This window comes from Homalodisca vitripennis, chromosome 4 (genome assembly GCF_021130785.1).
Source record: "Homalodisca vitripennis isolate AUS2020 chromosome 4, UT_GWSS_2.1, whole genome shotgun sequence".
Lineage (NCBI taxonomy): Eukaryota > Metazoa > Arthropoda > Insecta > Hemiptera > Cicadellidae > Homalodisca > Homalodisca vitripennis.
The window spans coordinates 133745624-133766245 of record NC_060210.1 but is presented as its reverse complement, the minus strand read 5'-3'; the positions used below and the strand labels follow the sequence as shown (position 1 = coordinate 133766245).

Genomic DNA, 20622 nt, shown 5'->3' with positions numbered 1-20622 from the left:
CACCCAATACTACTTCCAATCTACACATGAAACTACAGCATCACAACTGCATTCTTAAGTTTTTATTTTTGTTGCCGGTACTGGTTAACCCGGAGTATCAGATAATCAAGTTTGGTTAACCCTTTTAGACCCAGAGAAATTTGTCAAATTGTGCTCCACCAGTGCCAAGTATTTATTACCAGTGTGTACCTGCCAGTGCCAGAGGGTTTCTATCTCACTTTGCAGTGTGTTGGTAAATAATGAAATGAAACCAACATAATGTGTATCTCTGTTATTTGTTACACAAATTTAATTATTGTTATACCTAATTATAGATAAAACATCAGTCTATTGGAATAAAACACTAAAAATAGCCTTATTCAAATTAAAATATTTTTATTGCAAAAGATTTAATTACATGGCAAAGTTATTGTTTTTTCATTTTGATCTCCTTATTATGATTAAAAAAACTAGCTGGGCTCTATTCAAAACTTTACTGCAAAGAAAACTAAATTGTAAACACCCTTTTAAAATTTCACAATAAAATGTTCACAAATATAAATGTTGTGGCAATTTTGTTTTAATCAACTAAAGCATTACAAACAGCTCATGTACACAAAATATGAGTGAAAAAAAAACATTCAACAGTAAAACAATCAAAAATAAACAAAATTATACATTTTAAAAGTTATCAAGATTTTTCAAGTAACTGTATATGTGGTGTTTATGTTAAAGCATTTTTTTTACAGATAAAAAATTGTTTCGAAATAAATAAAATGTTTATTATTTATTTTTTATGATTGTTTTTGACATCCGGTTAACCAGACATTGGTATTTTAGGCATAGCTTTTAGAACGTCTAGTAAAACAGGACATTGGTACTTAATGCATAGTTTTTTTAGATGTTCAGATAACAGGACGTTGGCAATAAATTGGGGGGGGGGGGGGGTGGGGGGGGGGGGGGGTGGGGGGGGGGGGGGGTGGGGGGGGGGGGGGGTGGGGGGGGGGGGGGGTGGGGGGGGGGGGGGGTGGGTACATTTACAGAGAAAAAATTCATGATCCTGGAACCAGCCATAGACCACACTGTGCCAGTTTTTTCAGAAAAATTCTACTATCCCATATTACCCTTTACTGCTTGACTCGTAAATAATAGCAACCAATGCTTTTATACTAAATTGGACTACTACTACTACTACTTACTAAATTGGACTTTGGACCCATCTGATAATGTAAACAATAACTTTAATGCTTTTTTGTCAGAATTCTTGTTAATATTTAATGAATGTTTTCCAATGAAAACCATTAGTGGGAAGACGAGAATTTACTAAAAACTCCTGGTGTACTACGGGTGATAAAAATTTCAAGTATAAAAAAAAGAGAGTTACACAGCTTAGTCAAAACAAACAAATCACCATTTCTTTTAAAAATATTATAGAAACATACAGAGGAATATTTAGAAAAGTTGTTAACAATGCTAAACGAATGTTTAATGACGAACTAATTTCCAACTCAAGAAATAAATCTAAGGCTGTCTGGTCAGTCGTTAAATCTGAATTGGGATTCGGTCAAAAAGGAAAAAAGTCTTGGACAATTAATTATTGACAATGATACAATATCTGATCCAAATAGAATTGTTCAAGAATTTCAATGAAACATTTTGCTTTAGCTGCAGAGAAACTTAAACAAACTTCTCAAAAGTATACCCTATAACAAGGATATGATTTTTCATAATATGAAACAAACGCCTCATGAATTCAAATTTTTAACTGTAAAAAACAAAGATGTATCAAAAGCCATAATGAAATTAAAAAATACAAATTCCACAGGATGGGATGATGTTCCTACCTTCCTTATAAAAAAAGTGAATCCCTACATCTGCACCCAACTATGTACATTAATTAATTTCTCTTTTATGAAGTGCGAATTTCCTGACAGACTGAAATATTCGGTGATAACACCTATATTTAAAAAAGGAAACAGAGCTCACATTGAAAACTATCGCCCAATTTCAGTTCCCATAGTTTTTTCAAAAATTTTTGAAAGTGTTGTAAATTCTCAGTTGACTGGATATTTGGAACAATATGACTTATTTCATAAAAAATCAATTTGGCTTTAGGAGAGGTCATGGCACTGAAGGGGCCCTTGCTCATTTGGTAAATGAGGTTTTCTCAAGCCTTGGATGAGTCGCGGGCCACTGCTGGTGTGTTCTGCGATTTATCTAGCGCTTTTGATTGCGTTATACATAACAATCTTATTAAAAAATTGGAATTTTATGGTGTGAGAGAATTAAACTGGTTTAGGTCTTATTTCCAATCTAGGAAACAAAAAACTTTGATTAAAATTGGAAGCATAAAATTATGAATCTGAATGGAAGTCTGTAAGTAAGGGGGTGCCTCAGGGATCCATTTTAGGCCCAACATTATTTTTAATTTATATAAATGACCTACAGGAAGTAACAGATGAAGGTTAATATTGTATGCTGACGATACAACAGCAATAGTAAAAGACCTAAACACTGTAAGTTTGCATTGTAAAAATCTCATCACTTATCTTAAAATTAAATAATTGGTTCAATCTAAATGGTTTATTTTTAAACAGCAAAAAATCAGAAATTGTTCATTTTAAAACACACCAAAATAAATCTATTCTTCAGACCGTGAATTTCAATGATGAATCGGTTAGGTGTTTCTAATACAGTAAAGTTTTTAGGATTATACATTGACAAAAACATTAATTGGAAACATCATATTGAAAAATTGGAAAATAAGCTGAGCTCTGCGTGTTTTGCCTTAAAAGTTTTACAAAAATATTGTGAGTTTTCAAGTGATGATGACAGTGTATTATGGTTATTTTTTTCCTCACATGAAATACGGTATATTGGCATGGGGTTTCTTCCCCCAAAGCAATTTCTATTTTTATATTGCAAAAAAGAGCTTTGAGAATCATAACAAAATTAAATTTTAGATCATCTTGTAGGTCTATATTTAAACAGTTAAATTTATTGACCATTCCATCACTTTATATATATGAGGTCTTAATGTATACCCATAAAAACTTACTTAATAATATCCACAACAAAAGATCATGATTATAATACAAGACAGAGAGACAGACTTACATACCCAATCCATAGAAACTAAATTATTTGAAATGTCCCCTTATTACAAAGGACTAAAATTTTACAATAAAAAATTCCAATATCTCTATCCTCTTTGCCTCCAGAAAAGTTCTCTGTAAAATTAAAACATATTTTAATAGAGAAAGAATATTATTCAGAAGCTGATTTTTCTAAATGATGCAACCTTCATTAATTTAAATTACCCCCAACCGTAATCAAAACATTTTGATGTACAGTATATTATATTAATTCCACTGTATTTATTTTATCACTAATTATTTTTAAATGTGTTTTATGTTTTTGTAAATTATTTTATTTTAGTGTAATAATAGCTACATCTGTCTTTATTTAATTTTAATATGAATTATAATCTGTACCTGTATCATTAGAGTTTACTGTTTTATATACTGGATCACTGTTTGTGCGATTAATATTGATTATTTATCAATGAATTGTTAATTATGTTTATAACTTTTTTTTAATTAGGTTTAGTATATTTTAAACTATATTGACGAGTCACCTGTTCATTGTAGATTTTATCTACTACATTTATGTAACGTTATGTGACCAATAAATTTCTGATTCTGATTCTGATTTTAAAAACACTATAGGATACTATTAAATACTTTTTGTGGCTATTCTGGATAATACTTCAAGTACATGCTTCCAATTAACACGACTTCCATTTAAGAATGCAACTAAGGAATTAATGGTATTTTAATATTGAAAGATTGAATACAACAATGTGATAAACAAAATTTGGCCACTTTTTTTCCAGATTATCCGTACAAGAAAGCTTATTCTGTCAATTTCACTGATTATTAAACATCTTAAAGTTATTTTAATGTGGGGTATCCACAATAAAATTGTAATAATTAATAAGTTTAATAAATAGATGATAAATAAACAATTTGGGTTGTTTTAAACAGTAACAACACATACATTTATGTTAGGAAATAGGAGGATACTGAAGGTTTGGTACTAAATTAAAGGTACGAGAAAACCTGATGCAGCAATGCACGGACACACTTGCGTATCACCCACATAAAGTATTGAGATGAAGTTTTGACCTACAAGTACAGCATTCTTAATGAAAGGGTTTCATGTTGATGCCTACTACAGATTTGAGACATCTTTGAAAACTGGATACGTATATTATAAAATGTTGCATTTATAAATCCTATCAACAAAATCACCACTCAGGTAACAGTGTCCATCTTAAATTTTGAAAATTTCTGATCATCTTTGGATTCTAATGCTGATAAACATTGCACTTTATAAGTATGAAAATTATATAAATCACATTGGTTTTGTTTGTAACTTGTTGCCCTTTGGTCAGGATCGTTGCAAAAACTCAATACCAACTTCTGACTAAATGTGAAATATGAATTATTTGTATAAAAATAAAGTGAATGATGCTTAACTTTAATTTTATCATACCATTTTCTTATGTGTAAATTACTCACTTCTTTTGTTGACTGAGTCTCATCTTCAGTCCAACTGTGGCTGAACGAGGAGTAACTTGTTCTGTAACAAAAAAAGATGGGAATACACAATGTTACTAGTAAATATACAGTAACACATTTATGGTACATATTTTTCATTTTAACAAATTTTAAAAATATCCATTGCATTTTGTTGTTTATACATTACCAATGAGTTTAAAAACCGGAAGTATAGGTGGTCTAGGATTTCCTAGATTTCATTTGCATTTTACAAAAAATCAAAACTAACTTAAATACTCTATTTTTTTTCAGAAAATTTTTCTTTATTTTTGGTTCATTTCTCTATGATTTTTTGATGAGAAACTAATATAAAAAATGTTTGTGTCTTTATTTATACTTTATTGTAGGTTATAAGTAGTACAAAGTCAATACTTGCATAGTTCACTTGAATAAAAGGGTACAAAACATCCCATGAATATACAAACAATTTTTTCTAAGGAGAATAGTAAACAAAAAATGAATGAAATTAAATTAATTAAAATATATTTGTAATAACAACCTACATTTTAGTTTTTTAAGATAATACATTAAAAATAATTGTAACAATCTACATTTTTAGTTTTTTAAGATAATACATTAAAAATAATCGTAACATGTCAAAAATGTGTAATTTTTTCATATTAAAAAAGTAAGTTTTGATGAAAAAAGATTGTATTGACTCACATATTTGACTCATAACACACAGACTAAATTCACAGGCTGCCCAACTCTCTTGCAATCTAAGTTACAAAAACAATTTTTGCTTACATGTTACTTGATTATTTTCTCATAACGGTTTTGTTATGGTCTGCAATTTTAATTTTACTATAATATTGTTAGAAAAATTTTTTAATTTTGATGATTTTGAAAGTACCTACAAACACTGTAATCCACACAATTTTTTAGATAAAATTTATATATTTTGCCTCGAAATAACTAAAAGTTGCTCATAACTGAATCACAATATCTGAAAATCTTCATAAGGTACATCGAATGAGATAGTAGTAGAAATTTTGGTTTCCAATGAAAACTAAATAAAAGTGTGGAACACATTTAACCCACTACACACTTAAGTAGTGTGGGTGGGGTTAAAAAATAACACAAAACTCATATAAAAGGGAGTAAATAAAATTTTATCGTTTCAATTTTAAAATTATACACTTTTATTAAATTCATAATAAAGTAAAAACAGTTTTACATTTCAGGTGTTTTATTGCATTTACTATTTAAGAGGATCCCAAAAACCCATGATAAAAAAATCACCTTAGTGTATCAGAAAGAATAGTTACATGAAAAAACTACTTTTTTTACTTAAATTATTATTATTATCTAAGTGTCCACTCAGACTGCAGTCTTAAATGGGGACTCCCACATAAATTACCTTGTAAAGCAGCTTAAAATAAAGAATTAATGCCCTGAGGTGCCCTATCTCTATTTTCCTCTTAGGAATCTCTCATACTGTGTTATAGTGGCTCATTTGAGTCAAGAACTAGATACGGCATTACTTTTTGGGAGTTTTGTGATGCCAATTTATGCCAACAGAATGAGAACTCTGAGAATAGTGTGGGGATTGGACCAATGGGAGAGTTGTAAGGAGTTCTTCTGTTCAAGTGGTACTTTAACATTGTCAAGCCTTTAATTTTACCATTCCATGTTATATATTTTTTAAAACAGAAGTAATTTTGATGTTTGTGATCACTCTTACAATACAAGATACAAACAAAACCTTGTAATTAATAAATTCAGACTATCCCTATTAAAAAAATCTCTTTTTTCTTTGGTCCAAAATTATTTAATTTCCTTCCTGATTCCTTTAAAAAAACATAAGAGTTAAAATTAATTTAAAGCACCAATTTGGCCAGAAGAGCTTTCTATAGTCTACAAGAGGCTCTTGGAGATGATCCTGATGTATGATGCAGCAGGTCCAATCACTTTCTTAGTTTCTTTAGAGTAAATGGTTATTTATTTTTATTTCTTCTGGTTTCAAAGTTCTTTGTAATATTTTGTACTTATGTTAATTTAAGAAAGTCTAATAATCAATTTTGTCACTATTAATTGTTAATTTATTTATAGACTAATATGTAATTGATGTACAAAAAAAAATTTATGTTCAAATATATAATAAAAAGATTCAATTCAATGCTATATAAAAATGTTCATCCAAAAATCATTTTTAAGTAACGGTTGCTAGAATGTACTTTAATATACACACATAGAATTCTTGAATCCTCATGAGAACAAAACATATCAGAAATTTTACATATCGTCATTCAAAATTATCAACAAACAATTTTTCAAAAATGTTAGTGTCTAAAATTTAAAAAATAAAAATGCCAGTTAAATAATAAAAGATAAATTACTGTTTTCAAAATATTTTATTGGTTTACTTTTATGTTTTTGTAGTTGTTCGTCATAATTTGCTTATTAAATAGCCAATATTCAGTTTTTTCAGTACTTTTTGTGATATAATCCGATAAGAAGAGAGTTGCTTAGTACCTTAAGTGATGATCTGGACAGAACGGGAAGGCCACCATCATCAATCTTGCCTGAGACCAAACCCATGGCCAAGGGAGACCACGCCATCAACCCCACTCCTGTGTTCACAAAACATTACAAACTTTTACTCTTTACACAATCCAAATATTAACAAGTACTTAGTTTAAACATATTTCAGCTTTTAATTTGCAAGTTCTTGGTTATCAAGAAGTCCTCAAGGGATTTTTATATCTCTATATCTTGAAAAACCGTGTGAAATATAAAAAAAAATGGTTGATTACATAAATGTTTTGGAAATGTTATAAGCGTTCTAGAACACTTTAACATTTTTCCTGGGTCCATGAGTAACAGAGTTGTTAATTAAAAGAAATTTAAACAGCTGCCATATTATAAGTAAATGTATACCAAGCTGGCCATTATGTTATATATATAAATGTGGCTGAAGTATTTATAAGATCGACTTTTGTCGAACAAGCCATGTTAGATAGCATACATATAGTATTTTCCATATTATTATAGCTTTGAACTACAAATAGTTAATATTAACACATAAGTAGATAATAATATGGGGTTCCTGGCGCACTTTCGGAGCCGACCGAAAAGCAATGTAAAAATACTGTTCAATGTACCATAAAGGAAGCTGAGAAATAACACAGCAAATCTCAATGAAAAATTAACCGAATCTACAGTCGTTCGTCTCCAAAAGCGATCGGTACATTACTATCTACTCTGTGGAATGAAAAATTAACCAAATCTACAGCTGTTTGCTTCTACTTTTCTTAAGCTGTGCTTTGTAAAAATGTTGTCAAATCTGCTACGAATAAAGGAAAAATCTTCGAAATCTTAATAAAATTTAATCAATTTAAAACATTTTTACTAAAAACATACTGTACTTTAATAAAAAACTTTTCTACTAAATAAACAACATGAACTCACCAAAGTCTCTACAATTTCTAGCATTAAAACAGTGCAACAAAGATGAATTCAGTGAATTGCCGGTTTATTTTCAACAACAGTTGATACCGTCTTCGATACTTTCCTTAAATGATACAGAATTCAAAGAACTCGTAAAGTCTTTTGCAGAAAAAACGTCTAATGGAGTGTTTTACTATCGGCAAAAAACTAAAAAAGTAAGGGATTACATATTTAATATAATTACGAAAGATATTGAAAAGAAAGTAAAAAATAAACAAACAGAGAGTTTTCATCGTTTTTTTATGACATTTTTCCCATATTATACGTTCTTTTAAGATAATCAAGACTTAATTGATGAATTTCTTAGGAATTTTTGTGAGTATCAAGATTTATCAACACAATTCATTAAAGAGCATTATAGAATTTTTCTTATAGAATAATAGCCACATTTTGTGTGAAACAAAAGGTATTACTGTAGATAATATTCCATGTGATTCCTATGAAGAAAGACACCAACTATGGTTATCAAAACAGTACTATGACGTGGGGAGGGACTGCAAGTTTTAGAGTTAAGACTTTATTCTACAAAGTTAATTGTTATAATATTTCTTTATCTTTTATAGTCTTCTTTCCAGTAACAACCAAGTGTTAATTTATCATGTTTATTCAATTCTTTAATCTTTTTTTCATCCAAAACAGTCAAAAATCTGTTCGGTAAGTGTACTTTACAATCTTCCAACTCGGCAAATTATTGTAAACCCGAATTTAATCCTTCATTTTCTCCAAATTCAAAATTTTGTATTTCTTATTTTCTTCCAATTCATTTAACTTCTTATACTCTTTGAACTTACATTCTCCAATATCATTTAACTCTTTGAAGAACTCCATTTAAATAGAAAAAATTCAAAGACCGAAAAAAATGAAATTTGCTAACAATCACTCGAGAAGTCGAGGGAATTGCCAACATCTTCATTGTTTGACGAGGTTCTTCATTTACTTTCTCCAAATGTACTATAAAATCATCGAGGATTTCTGGCTTAAAATCGTAGACAAATTCAACATCCAGATAATGAAAAAATACAGGTAATTATCTTTTCATAATAAACGTGTGTATCGATACCTACAAACCTAATGTATTCTTTGAAAAGGAAAATAATTTTTTCAACGGTTCCAAGAGATAAGTAAAAATTTTTATTCTGTTTTCTAAATTCTGTAACAAATTTTGTTTGCTTCTTGTCTCCATATTGCAATTTTGTAAGCAGATTATTCAAATGTGTTAGTTTATTTCGAAATTTCTTAGGTTTAGGTCTTTCGTACAAAAATTAAATTACAATCTCTACAAACTAAATATTTTTTTATCAATAATTTCTCCTCTATTATAACACTTGTAACAGTTGGCATTATACTCTTCCATTTAAACAAAAAAGATTTTTTTATAAATGGAGATTATGGAACTAACTCTGCCGAGATATAAATTTTTCAGCGCAAATGTTTGTGTTTACATTTCTACAACAGAGATAAATAGAAATAATTTCATTCTATTGTACAACTATTTAGGATATTTTGTCTATGATTACAAAGATTATTCCGGAAGAAATCGAGATTTTTCATCAACTAAAGAGTATATTTTTGAAGTTTTAGAAGGAATGAAAGAGAATAATATGAACATCATCAATTATTGTAAAAGACAAAATGAATGATTGTGTCTTTGGTGTAGTGTTGTTAGTGTGCGTGTTTGCGCTATGGGGAATCACATCACATTCAACTTCTACGGTGTCTATTGTTTAGAGACTTGGCCCTGCACTGCTACTGTCCAACCAAGTTAATGGCTAGGAGCTGTAATTCGGGTCTTAGGACTCTGGAATTTTTTTGTTCCCAAGTCTCAATTTTCTTTGGTAACTACTGTGTAGAAGTTGATGGAGAGATACAATTAGGGAATTTGTGTCGGGTGTTTTGTAAGTGTAATGTTGTATTAATGAACGATGTGAATGAATGTAATGAACGAATTAAGGAAGAGAAGGAATTAAGGAATGAAGTGGAAAGGTGAGGAAGCAAATGGCGCGCCAACCACAGTTGTCATTACTCGGCTTGTTCTATAGTCATTACACTATGGCCACTCGTGTAAAGACTTGTCCCCAACCACTGAACGACAACCATGTCTTCCTCAATAAAAAGCGCGCCTGAAGCTCTGGGATTTGAACCCAGAACCTCAGGCTTTGAAGGCAAGCGTCTTACCAACTGAGCTACGGAGAGTCTCGAAAGTTATAAGCTATATCTCTGCTATATAAGTTGTTCAATTAGGAGTGCTAGTTTACAAATTTATTAATAAATTTATATTTCAAAAAACCACTCAACCGATTTTAATGAAATTTGGTACACATATAGTAAATACTCTTTCGACTTAACTTATCCATAAGGGTGAAATCATCCCCTATTTCTTAATATTCATAAAAAAATAAAAAAAATTATCAGAAAAATCTGAAACTTCAAAAACAAGCGAGTTCAACTTAAAATTTCATGAAAATAACAAAATTTTCAAAAACTACCCCAATCATCCCTTATCTTAAAACTCTTATATCTCGAGAACTATTGGAGCTTTTTTGCTGAAATTTGGTATATAGGATCAGTAAATATTAAAGTATTTTTTAAAATCATAACTTCCGGTCCAACCCTTAAGATGACCTTGGAATAGTTTTTTGTTAATATCATCCCCATTTTTTAAGATATTCTTTTGAAATTAAAAATGAATACTTATATCAATGTCTTTAACAATTCTGTAAAGTTTTAAAATTATCCGATGAATAATAGTGAAAATAACGTGATTTTTACTGAATTTCTCTAATATCGTTCTTAATCACATCATAGGCTAAAAAATTTCTCAGAAACCACAACCACATAACAAATCGCGTTTGTAACAGCTTTTTGAAAATCCATATTGATAATTATATCGTTCTTTGAACCAGAAATATTTGTCAAACTCTTTGTTGTATCAATGACATAAATAGGTCTATTCGCTAAAAATTCTTTAGGATTGTAATACATTTCCTTATTATTACAGTAAACTTTCTTAAAATCTTGATACATCTGATACATGATTCTGAAAAGACCTCCGGAAATGTTTAAATTTTGTAATTCATCTGGATAATAAGAACCGTTCAATTTTACTCTGATATTTTTTACATCCAAACTATCAAACTTTGAAGGATTTTTTTCTTGATTATTCTGTCTATCTGTTTGAAAACCGATGATAACGAACTTAGGATTGAAGATATTTCTATAAATATTTGTGATATCGAACGAATAAGTTGTTCCGGAAATACCTTTTTGTTCAATACATTGCCAATCTAGAAAATTAAACATAATGTTTTGACTTTTTGTAATTTCATCAATCAACCTAATTTTACTCGTGGTTTTATAATCAATCATTGGAACTCTAATAAAAAAATCTGTAATTGTTATTTTTCCATCAACAGGCATAACATTTCCAGTTGCAGTCTTCAGAATCACATCATCGTCTTCTGCTCTTATAAAACTTAGATAAAATCCTCCTTTATAGATCGGAATAGTAACATTTTCAAAAAATCCTAATCCAAAATGAGATAAATTTCCAGCTGCTTCAAAAACACCAAATTTAAAATCTGATTCAAAGCCATTAGAAGTTTGAGAAATAACATCACTTTTTGAATACGAAATAGTTCCTTTAATTGTGCTTAATTGGCCACAGTTTTCGACTTCTTCTATCAATTTATTGTGTTTTCTTACTTCAATCTTAGAAAATAAAAACGGTATAAAATTATCGATTAATCTAACATTATCAGTTCCAAGATATGCTTGACCATCTTGTTTTGTTAAAGTTCCAGAAATATAAAACTGGAAGTTAGACGAGCAAAAGTTATCTCCAAAATCAATATTAAACTCAGTTCTTTTATTTGGTTCATTCAAATGTTGTTTACTACTTGGATAGAAATTTTTAAAACTCCGCCCTTTCAATATCACTAGCATATTTTCTGTAGTCCGCCATTTAATAAGAGAAAATTTAGAAATTTTAAACATCGTGTATCATTTTTTTCATCGATCTAATGTACGTTTTTATAAGAAAAGATATAAATTTTAGTAAAATAATTAAAAAGATTAGAGTCATTTTTAATGATCTACTTCGTCATATTCAGGATTCTCTTCCTTAAATTTTGCGATCTCGGTCACATATTTCAATAAAATCTGCACAGGATAGTAACCGCTATTTATAATATTGTTCCAATCAACTGTATCTTTATTTTCATCCAAAAACTTTATACTCAAGTGTTGATAGAGACAAAGAACAGACATATGATCTTTTAATTGATAATGTATATTTTCTTGAATGAACTCTGATGATAAAGTTTGATATTTAGCAATGTTATACCAATTCAATTTGTTTACGTATAATCTCATCATATCTTCGGATAATTCATATTTTTGAGAAATGTCATCCCAATGTTCTTTTTTCAAATCTCTTTCGTGTTGCATGATAAAAAGATCGAAAGCACTGTAATGTCCCGCCATCTCTATTTATTAGGAAAAAATTTCAAAATCAAGTTTTTATAAATTGACTCTTTTTTGAGTTACATTCAGCACATTTTCCCGAAATTCTTTTAACTCCGTTAATGTTTGCATAGTATTTTATATCATTTGTTGCAGTTTTTTCTTTACATCTCACACAATATATGAGCATTATATAAGGAAAATTAGTCATCATAGCCGCCTAATCCATTAAATCTGTTATCAATATTTTCAAAAGTTTTATTAACATCTTCTTTAAATTTATTAAAGTTTTCTTCTAGTTTATTTACTTTATCGAGATATAAAGAGTATCGATCATCTATTCTTTTAAGTAATTCATTATTATGTGTTACATTCTCATTGAAAACGTGTACCCAAATTTTCAAAAAAGTTTATTTTTCTCATTGAAATGTGTATCAAAATTTTCCAGAATTTTGTTAATTGTTACACCAACTAATTCATTAACATCATTTTTATATGTATTAAAGTTTTCTTCTAGTTTATTTACTTTATCAAGTAATTCACCAACATCGTCTACTGATCTTCTATTTCTGGCTTCTAACTTGTCATAGACTTCTGTTGTAAAATCTTTAACATGCTGTTTATGATTCTCATAATTTTGTTTTAGTTCATTAAACATTTTAATAGGATCTTCTAATTGAATCATTACAACAACATCAAATGGATTAATTCCTTTACTAACACTGCTAATTCTTTTTCCTTTAAAATCTAAGGCATTTTTAACATTCGGATCATGTAAATCAACAATATCGATGTTTTCTGATAATTTTAGAGGTTTTAAAATTTGTTCTTTAACAACAACATCATGTTTGTCAATACCAGGTCGAACACCGACAATTCTTTTTTTATTAGCCAAACTAACATAATTCTTTTCAACTTTGATCGCTTCAGTAATTTTATCAGCTTTTTCGATATGAGACATTAAATTGGTAAATAATTTTTTTACACCATCATCAACTTCTTTTTCCAATGTTTTTATTTTATCAGCAACTTCATTTGAACTCATGAAATTTGCAAGTTTGTTATCATATTCTGCTTTAAAAATCTTCAATCTCGACAGCAAACATATCTGAATCTGGAAGGTTTTGTAATAAATTTTCTAACTTGTTATCAAACTCATTTCTCAAACTATCAAAATTCAAACTATTATCTACATTTTGAATAATTTGTGTTCCAAATACGTCAAAAATATTTTGTGAATCCATATTTATTAAGTAATAATTTGTTAACAACTTCTTTAAAATCTTTACCAGTACTCAGTTCATTCAACACAAAAACACATAAATGACCACAAATTGGGGGATCTTTATAGTCTTGAATCTGAGAATCATTGTAGTAGACGCTTGATTTTTTCAAATATTTAATCAATTCTATAGGTGGTTTGTCCTCAATTCTTCCATACGAATCAAAATAACATGCATTCTTATCATTTTTATAATAACAAATCCAATGCGTTCCACTTCCCATAATCGAGTCTAAATTCACAATTCCACATTCAAATTTCTTAACTTTTTCAGGTAATGTATCTCTCATGAAGATTCCTCTAAAATGTTTAATATTTTTGCAGATTTCTTCCAATTCCCCGAATGTTAAAGGTTTAAATTTTTTTTTCAATGTTTGATTTCACGTAATTCAAAAGTTTTTTCAGCTAATCCAGATCCTGTAACATCTTCCAACTCTTTATCTAACCAATTTAAAAATGTTTCGAACAATAGGAATCACATCCTTTTTAACGATTGGAGCAGCTTTATGAACATAAGGAACAACATTTTTAACAACTGGAATATTTTCTCCAAAATCTAATAAATCTTTCAAAAGTCCACCATTTTTAAGTTCTTTCAACTGATTATAAGAAAATTCTATTCTGGTTCCTTTATTGTTTTTCTTATGTTTTTCGAGTTTATTGTATTGTCTATTTGTTAAAAATATCTTATCTTCGCCATTTTTTAGTTGATCTATTTTAAATTGAATACTAACGGGTATTTTCTTCTTAAAAGCGGATTTTTATTTTTTCTTTCTGATTTTTGCTGAAGTTTACGTTCACCTCCATTTATATAGTTAAAATTTCAAGTTCTCTTCGATTCCCATTCCTAGTTTTCTCTTCAAAAACATTGCTCCAGCTGTTGGAAGCGCAACAAATCTTTCACCTAAACTAGCATCTTTTGATAAAAAATCTATCCATTGCCTTATCTTGCAAAACTTTATCTGCGATATGTCTGGAATTTGTGTCTCTATGTTTTGCATAAAAAATATCGTGTTCCATAGCAGCTTGATCTAATTTATTTATACCAGTATCTCCTCTTTTTAGTCTTTTTTCGAGTTTTGTGCCAGGCCCCAGATACTGATAAGTTGGTACGTGTAATTCAAAAGGTAAATTGTTGATAAAATCATTCAAAAGTCCACTACCCTCAATCATAGATGAACTTATTGCCGGCAAAACTCGTTCTAAATATTTAATTCCATCAGGTTTTTCAATCATTTCATCAAGTTTGTTCGAAATAAAATCTTTAATCGCTTTCTTTTCGTTCATAAAATTGTTGTTTCCAGCCTTCTCTTGAGCATAAATATAATTAATAATTCCATCGAGTTTTGTCAAATCGTCGATATATCTGTATTCAATCTTATTATCACTGTATTTTCTCACACCTGATCCTTCGATTCTTTTTTCCCAAATTGGTTTAATCAAATTGAGATATTTTTTACCTTTACTTGACTTTGGTTTCTTAGTAGATGGATCATTATTTTTGTAAATTGAATCAGATTTCCATAAAATTTCAGTATACTTTTTCAAGTCTTCTTCAGAATATAAACCGTCTTTTGGAACATCAGTGCCTGTTAATAATCTCCATAAACCCTGAGTTCCTTCATATGTTTTTTCATTAATAATGATATCATTATGCTCAAAATTCACGGGCAAATTTCCAATCATAAAACTTTTCTTTTTTCTGTCCCAATACAAACCAAATTTATCATCCTTTGCTCTAGGAAGAAATTTTTTACCAATTTCACCAATTATTATATCCGTTGTTCCAGGACTTATTGGTTCAACTATGGTAGAGTCTTCAATGATTCGAGGTCTAAATGGTGTTGAAGATGGTAATTTTGGCAATTCAAACTCAGATTCTGGTATCGAAATATCAGCAAATTGTCGTACAACTGGAACCAAATTCATCCAATTTTGATTATCGCTTAAAACATTTTCAATTTTGCCCTCAACATTTTTTATTGCAGAAGTTACAGGTTGATTAATTTTTTGAATAAGTTCTTGTTCTTCTTCATCCATTCGAATCTGTTCTTTAAATTCTTTGATTAATTTCTTTTCGATTTGATCAAGTTTTTTCGCTTCTTCAGAAGTTACGTTCGCCATTTATTTAGGAAAATTTTGAAACGTAAACGTGGAACGTGGAAACGTGAACACGAAACGTGAAAACGAGAACACGAAACGTGAACACGGAACGTAAAACGTGAACGTGGGAAACGTGAACACGAAACGTGGAACGTAAAACGTGAACGTGGAACGTAAAAACGAGAGAACACGAAACGTAAACGTGAACGTAAAAACATGAAAACAACTAGATTATCACACGTTTATATTGGAAAATTTATTCAAAATATTTGCCATTTTTAGGCTTCAAAGTTAGATTAATAGTTAAAAATCCGTAGTCTTCCTTCCAAATTTTATCACATAACTCAATAAAGTGGTTAAAAACTCATATCAGATCCCACATAATTGTTATAAATCTTTCTCGAATAGTGATCATCTTGCTTAAAAATACACAACATATTCAGGTTATTTCTTATAAACTTGTTTATCAACCTTTGAAAAGCATTGGGAAAGATAGATACAAGATATGTTTTTGTGACGGGACATTACGAAATATTCCTTAATAACGTCTTGATTTTCTAAAATACAATCATCAAAAACGATTAACGAATTGGGTTTACATTCGCTTAATGGAACTATGTCCTCAGAAGCATTATAAAAATGTGATATTTTTTTGTTTAAGTTTTTCTCAATATTTTCAAATCTTTCTTGTAATTTTTTATAGGCGTCTTGTTCTAAAGATTTACTAAAAACATACAAATTGGAATAAGGAATCAACCTATTGTAGATAAAATTCAATAATAAAGTTGTTTTTTCCACATCCACTTGAACCAACAATTAACAATCTGATTGGTTGATCTTTCTTATTTTCTTCAAACGTTTGAAGTTTTATCTGATCTTTTTTGCTTTAAAAATTTCTCCATTTAAATAGAAGATTTTCATCTTGAAGCAACGCTTGCGAAAATGAAGCTGTTCAAGTTGACTTCAGAAAGCTCTAAATTAGTTTTAAACTTGGAACATCCTATACACTTAGAGGAAGAATCAAATTATTTTATCGGTTTAAGCGGTTTTTATTCTGACAATTTTGTAATAAATATTAGTGAAAGTTCTCCTTATTGTATAGGATTTAGTGAGAAGAACATAACAAAATATTATGGTTTAAACAAAAGGATATTATACTTTCGATCAAATAAAAAATTCCCTTAAAAATTATCTGAAAACATTCAAACAATCAGATAAATCTTTAAACTTTGACGAAAACAAGTTTGAAATGCAAAAAAAATTATCTCTCTAATAAAATTCAAATTAAAAAATCACCAGTAAGAATAATGTTTTCAGCAATTATTGTACATTTATTAGGGTTTGTTCAAGAAACTATTGAGCCAAATCAGGTATATTTAGGAAAATAAAACGCCAAAATTTAGACCGTTTGATGTAATTGAAGTACATTGTAATCTCGTTGAACCTAGTTTTGAAAATCATACCGAACATTTACACAAAGAATCTGAAATTTTGTACACATTTTTCCCAAATGTTGCTTATGGATCAAAAATCAGTGAAAAAACCGAATGAAATCGATTATATTCCAATTAGAAAAAATATTAAAAGAATTCAAAAAATCGTTCTAACTATACAAGACTCTGAGGGAAATTTATTAAATAATGAGAGTAAAACAACAATATATTTAAGATTGTCGAAAGAATGATGAATCAAGGGGAGCTATTGAATAGCTTACCTTCAAATTTTCAAGAAAACAACTTTTGAATGTATAAATTACAGGAGTCTATCCCATAGACCCCTTAACAATCTTCATCCTGACCCTGTTTTTATCAATGAATCTAGACTTTATACTGAAATAAAAATTACTAGTTAAATTTCTTTTCTATCTAAATGGAGTCAGTTGTAGACCTACTCAACAATCAACTTACATTCAATAATAAAGACATTTGCACGATTGTTGACGAAAATAATGAAATTTGGTTTAAGGCTAAAGATGTTGCAGAAATTTTACAATATGAAAATACTAGACAGGCTATCATAAATAATATTGATAATGACGAGAAAATAGCCTTTAAATATATAGATTACAAGAGTCTATGCCATAGACCCTTTCAAAATCTTCATCCTGACACTATTTTCATTAATGAATCTGGATTTTATTCTTTAATACTAAGATCTAATAAATTAGAAGCAAAAACCTTTCAAAAGTGGGTTACAAAAGAGGTTTTACACCCTCCATTAGAAAATTTGGTGAGTACAAACTTGAAAACAAGATTAAATATTTAGAGGACGAAGTTAAACACTTGCAAAATTAAAGATGAAATGAAATCATTGAAAATAGAGAATCAAGAATTGCGAATGGAATTAATGAAGAGAGATATGGTATGTAAAGATTTTGATAAGAAAAAACACCATGTTTTTGTGTTAATTAAGAAGAATCACATGTGGGAATGGCCTTATTACGTTATCAGAGCTCAGAAACGAGAAATACCAAACCGATTAAAAACATCTAAAAATAAATTATCCTGAATTAGAGATTTTGTTCATTGATGACGAACCAAATTCTATCAATCTGTATAACCAAATGAAAGAATCTTTGAATATTTTATACAACGGAAATCATTTTACTACAAATATGGCAGAATCTCGACTGATTTATAGAATATCTAAATTACACGATGAAAATGTTTCTAAATTTTACTAAAAACTCTCGATTTATTATATTTTGTTTGTAAATGTTTAGCATAACTAGGTAACCATCGTAGAATTTTTTTTTTCATATTCACAAGGCATTTCGTTTTTATAACTTTCGCTGAAAATTTTTTTAGCACAATCTTTGCAAAAAGCATCTTTTCTATCTTTACTATACTGCCAGTTATTAAATTCAGAAATATTTTTAATTTCTTTACAAAAGTAACACTTTTTCTCTTCTAAAGTTAATTTGTTCATTTTATCATATAATTCCTTACAATAACAGTCTTTTCTATTCTCTTCTTGACACTTTGTACATTTCTTTTGAGACTCCATTTATATAGAAAAAATTATTACACGATGAAAATGTTAAACTCTTAACTTATGATATTTGGTTTGTAAATGTTTTTGATAATTATTTAACCATTTTATAGTTCTTCCACATTCACATTGAGTATCTTCATAATATAATCTATGAAGATTCTTCTTTAACACAATCTTTACAATATGAGTCTTTTCTTATCTCTACTATAGTGATCACTATTAAACTCTGAAATTTTTTTAGTTTCTTTACATTTAAGACATTCTTTATCTTCCAAAGTTAATTTTTCTATTTTATCATATAATTCTTTATGATATTCCCTTTCACAATCTTTGCAATTATAATGCATTCCATCTTTCCTATTTTTATCTTTATAAAATTCGTTTTAAATCTTTAAATTCTTTGCACTTTGTACATTTCTTTTGATGCGCCATTTTATATATAGAAAATTTATATTACAGTTTTGACTTCTTCAATTCATATTCATAAAACTTTCCGGTTATTTCTTCATTATTTAAATCTTTTATACTATAAGTTACAGGATCTGTGTTATTAATTTGATAAATCACAAAGATTTCTCTTGACCAATTGTTCTTATATTTGTTCGAAAATGTTTTGTTTTTTTACTAACAATTCTTACATGATCATTGACTTTAAATTTAGTTTTCGTGTGAATTTCAGGTGGAACATACTTAAAAAACCGACTCTAATAACTCTTTTTCTGCATCCTTATCTACGTCTTTGGGCTTCATTTTGATTGTGCTATGAACAGTATCGTTATATTTCTTTACGATTTCTTGAAGAATATCGATCCATTTAAAGTTTTTATTAATCTCAAAAAGAACCTTCATTCTTTCATTTTGAGTTCTGTTATATCTCTCTACAATACTTGATTTCTCTTCGTTTTCAGTATGATAAATCTTAATGTTGTATTTTCTCAAAACTTCGTTAAATTCTTTATTTTTAAACTCTAAACCCTTATCTGTATGAAGTAGATTTGGCGGTTTGTGATTGATCTTTATCGCGTCTTTTACTATATCTTCGAAGGCTTTTGAAACATCTTTACCGTTTTTTCTTTTGATAGCTCTTGACCAAGCATATTTTGAGAAAGTATCAATAACATTTAACATATACTTGAATCCATCATTTTGATCCGAATAGTTAGACATTATAACTAAATCTGCTGTCCATAAATCGTCAATTCCTAATGTTATAATTTTTCTCTTTTTAAACTTCTTTCGTACCGGTGCATGAATTTCTCTAGCTTTCAATCTCTATCTCATCTTTAGTCTTCAATTCTTGCTTAACAGGTTTTGGATTTGGATTCTTTATAAACTTACTCTTGTTTGTCTTACATTTTGAACATTTTGCTGCAATTCTATACAATCCATTTTGAGTTTGAACGATTTTTGAATCTATATTTTTCGTTTTCTTTTTACACTTGTGACAGTGAATTAAATCATCTTCCATTTACATATCAAAGTTTCCAAGTTTATTTAATTCGTCTAATATATCAGATTTTGCTTCATTTTTATAGCCATACGGTACTGTATCGATCTTATTTTCTAGGACAATTCTCTTATCATCTCTAGCGTTCAGTGCCAGCTTGTTTTATGGTAACAGTGTACAACTCATGTTTATAACTTTTGATGACTGTCATCTCCCTAAATTCTTCTTTATCTTCGAACAAACATCTCTTCAAGTTTTCGATATTTATTGTTTTATTTACAACG

General features: G+C 28.9%; 1 protein-coding gene across 1 annotated transcript in view; it reads right to left on the bottom strand.

The window, feature by feature from the left end:
* Positions 1-4554: 4554 nt before the first annotated feature.
* The window catches only part of LOC124360196 (voltage-gated potassium channel subunit beta-2), a 143262-nt gene continuing 127194 nt past the window's right edge, over positions 4555-20622 (bottom strand). Inside the window, exons 6-7 of the mRNA XM_046813593.1 lie at positions 7077-7174; positions 4555-4623 (exon numbers count right to left, since the gene is read on the bottom strand). Of these exons, the coding sequence (XP_046669549.1) occupies positions 4588-4623; positions 7077-7174 (134 nt within the window). The 3' untranslated portion in view covers positions 4555-4587. The remainder of the gene's footprint in view (positions 4624-7076; positions 7175-20622) is intronic.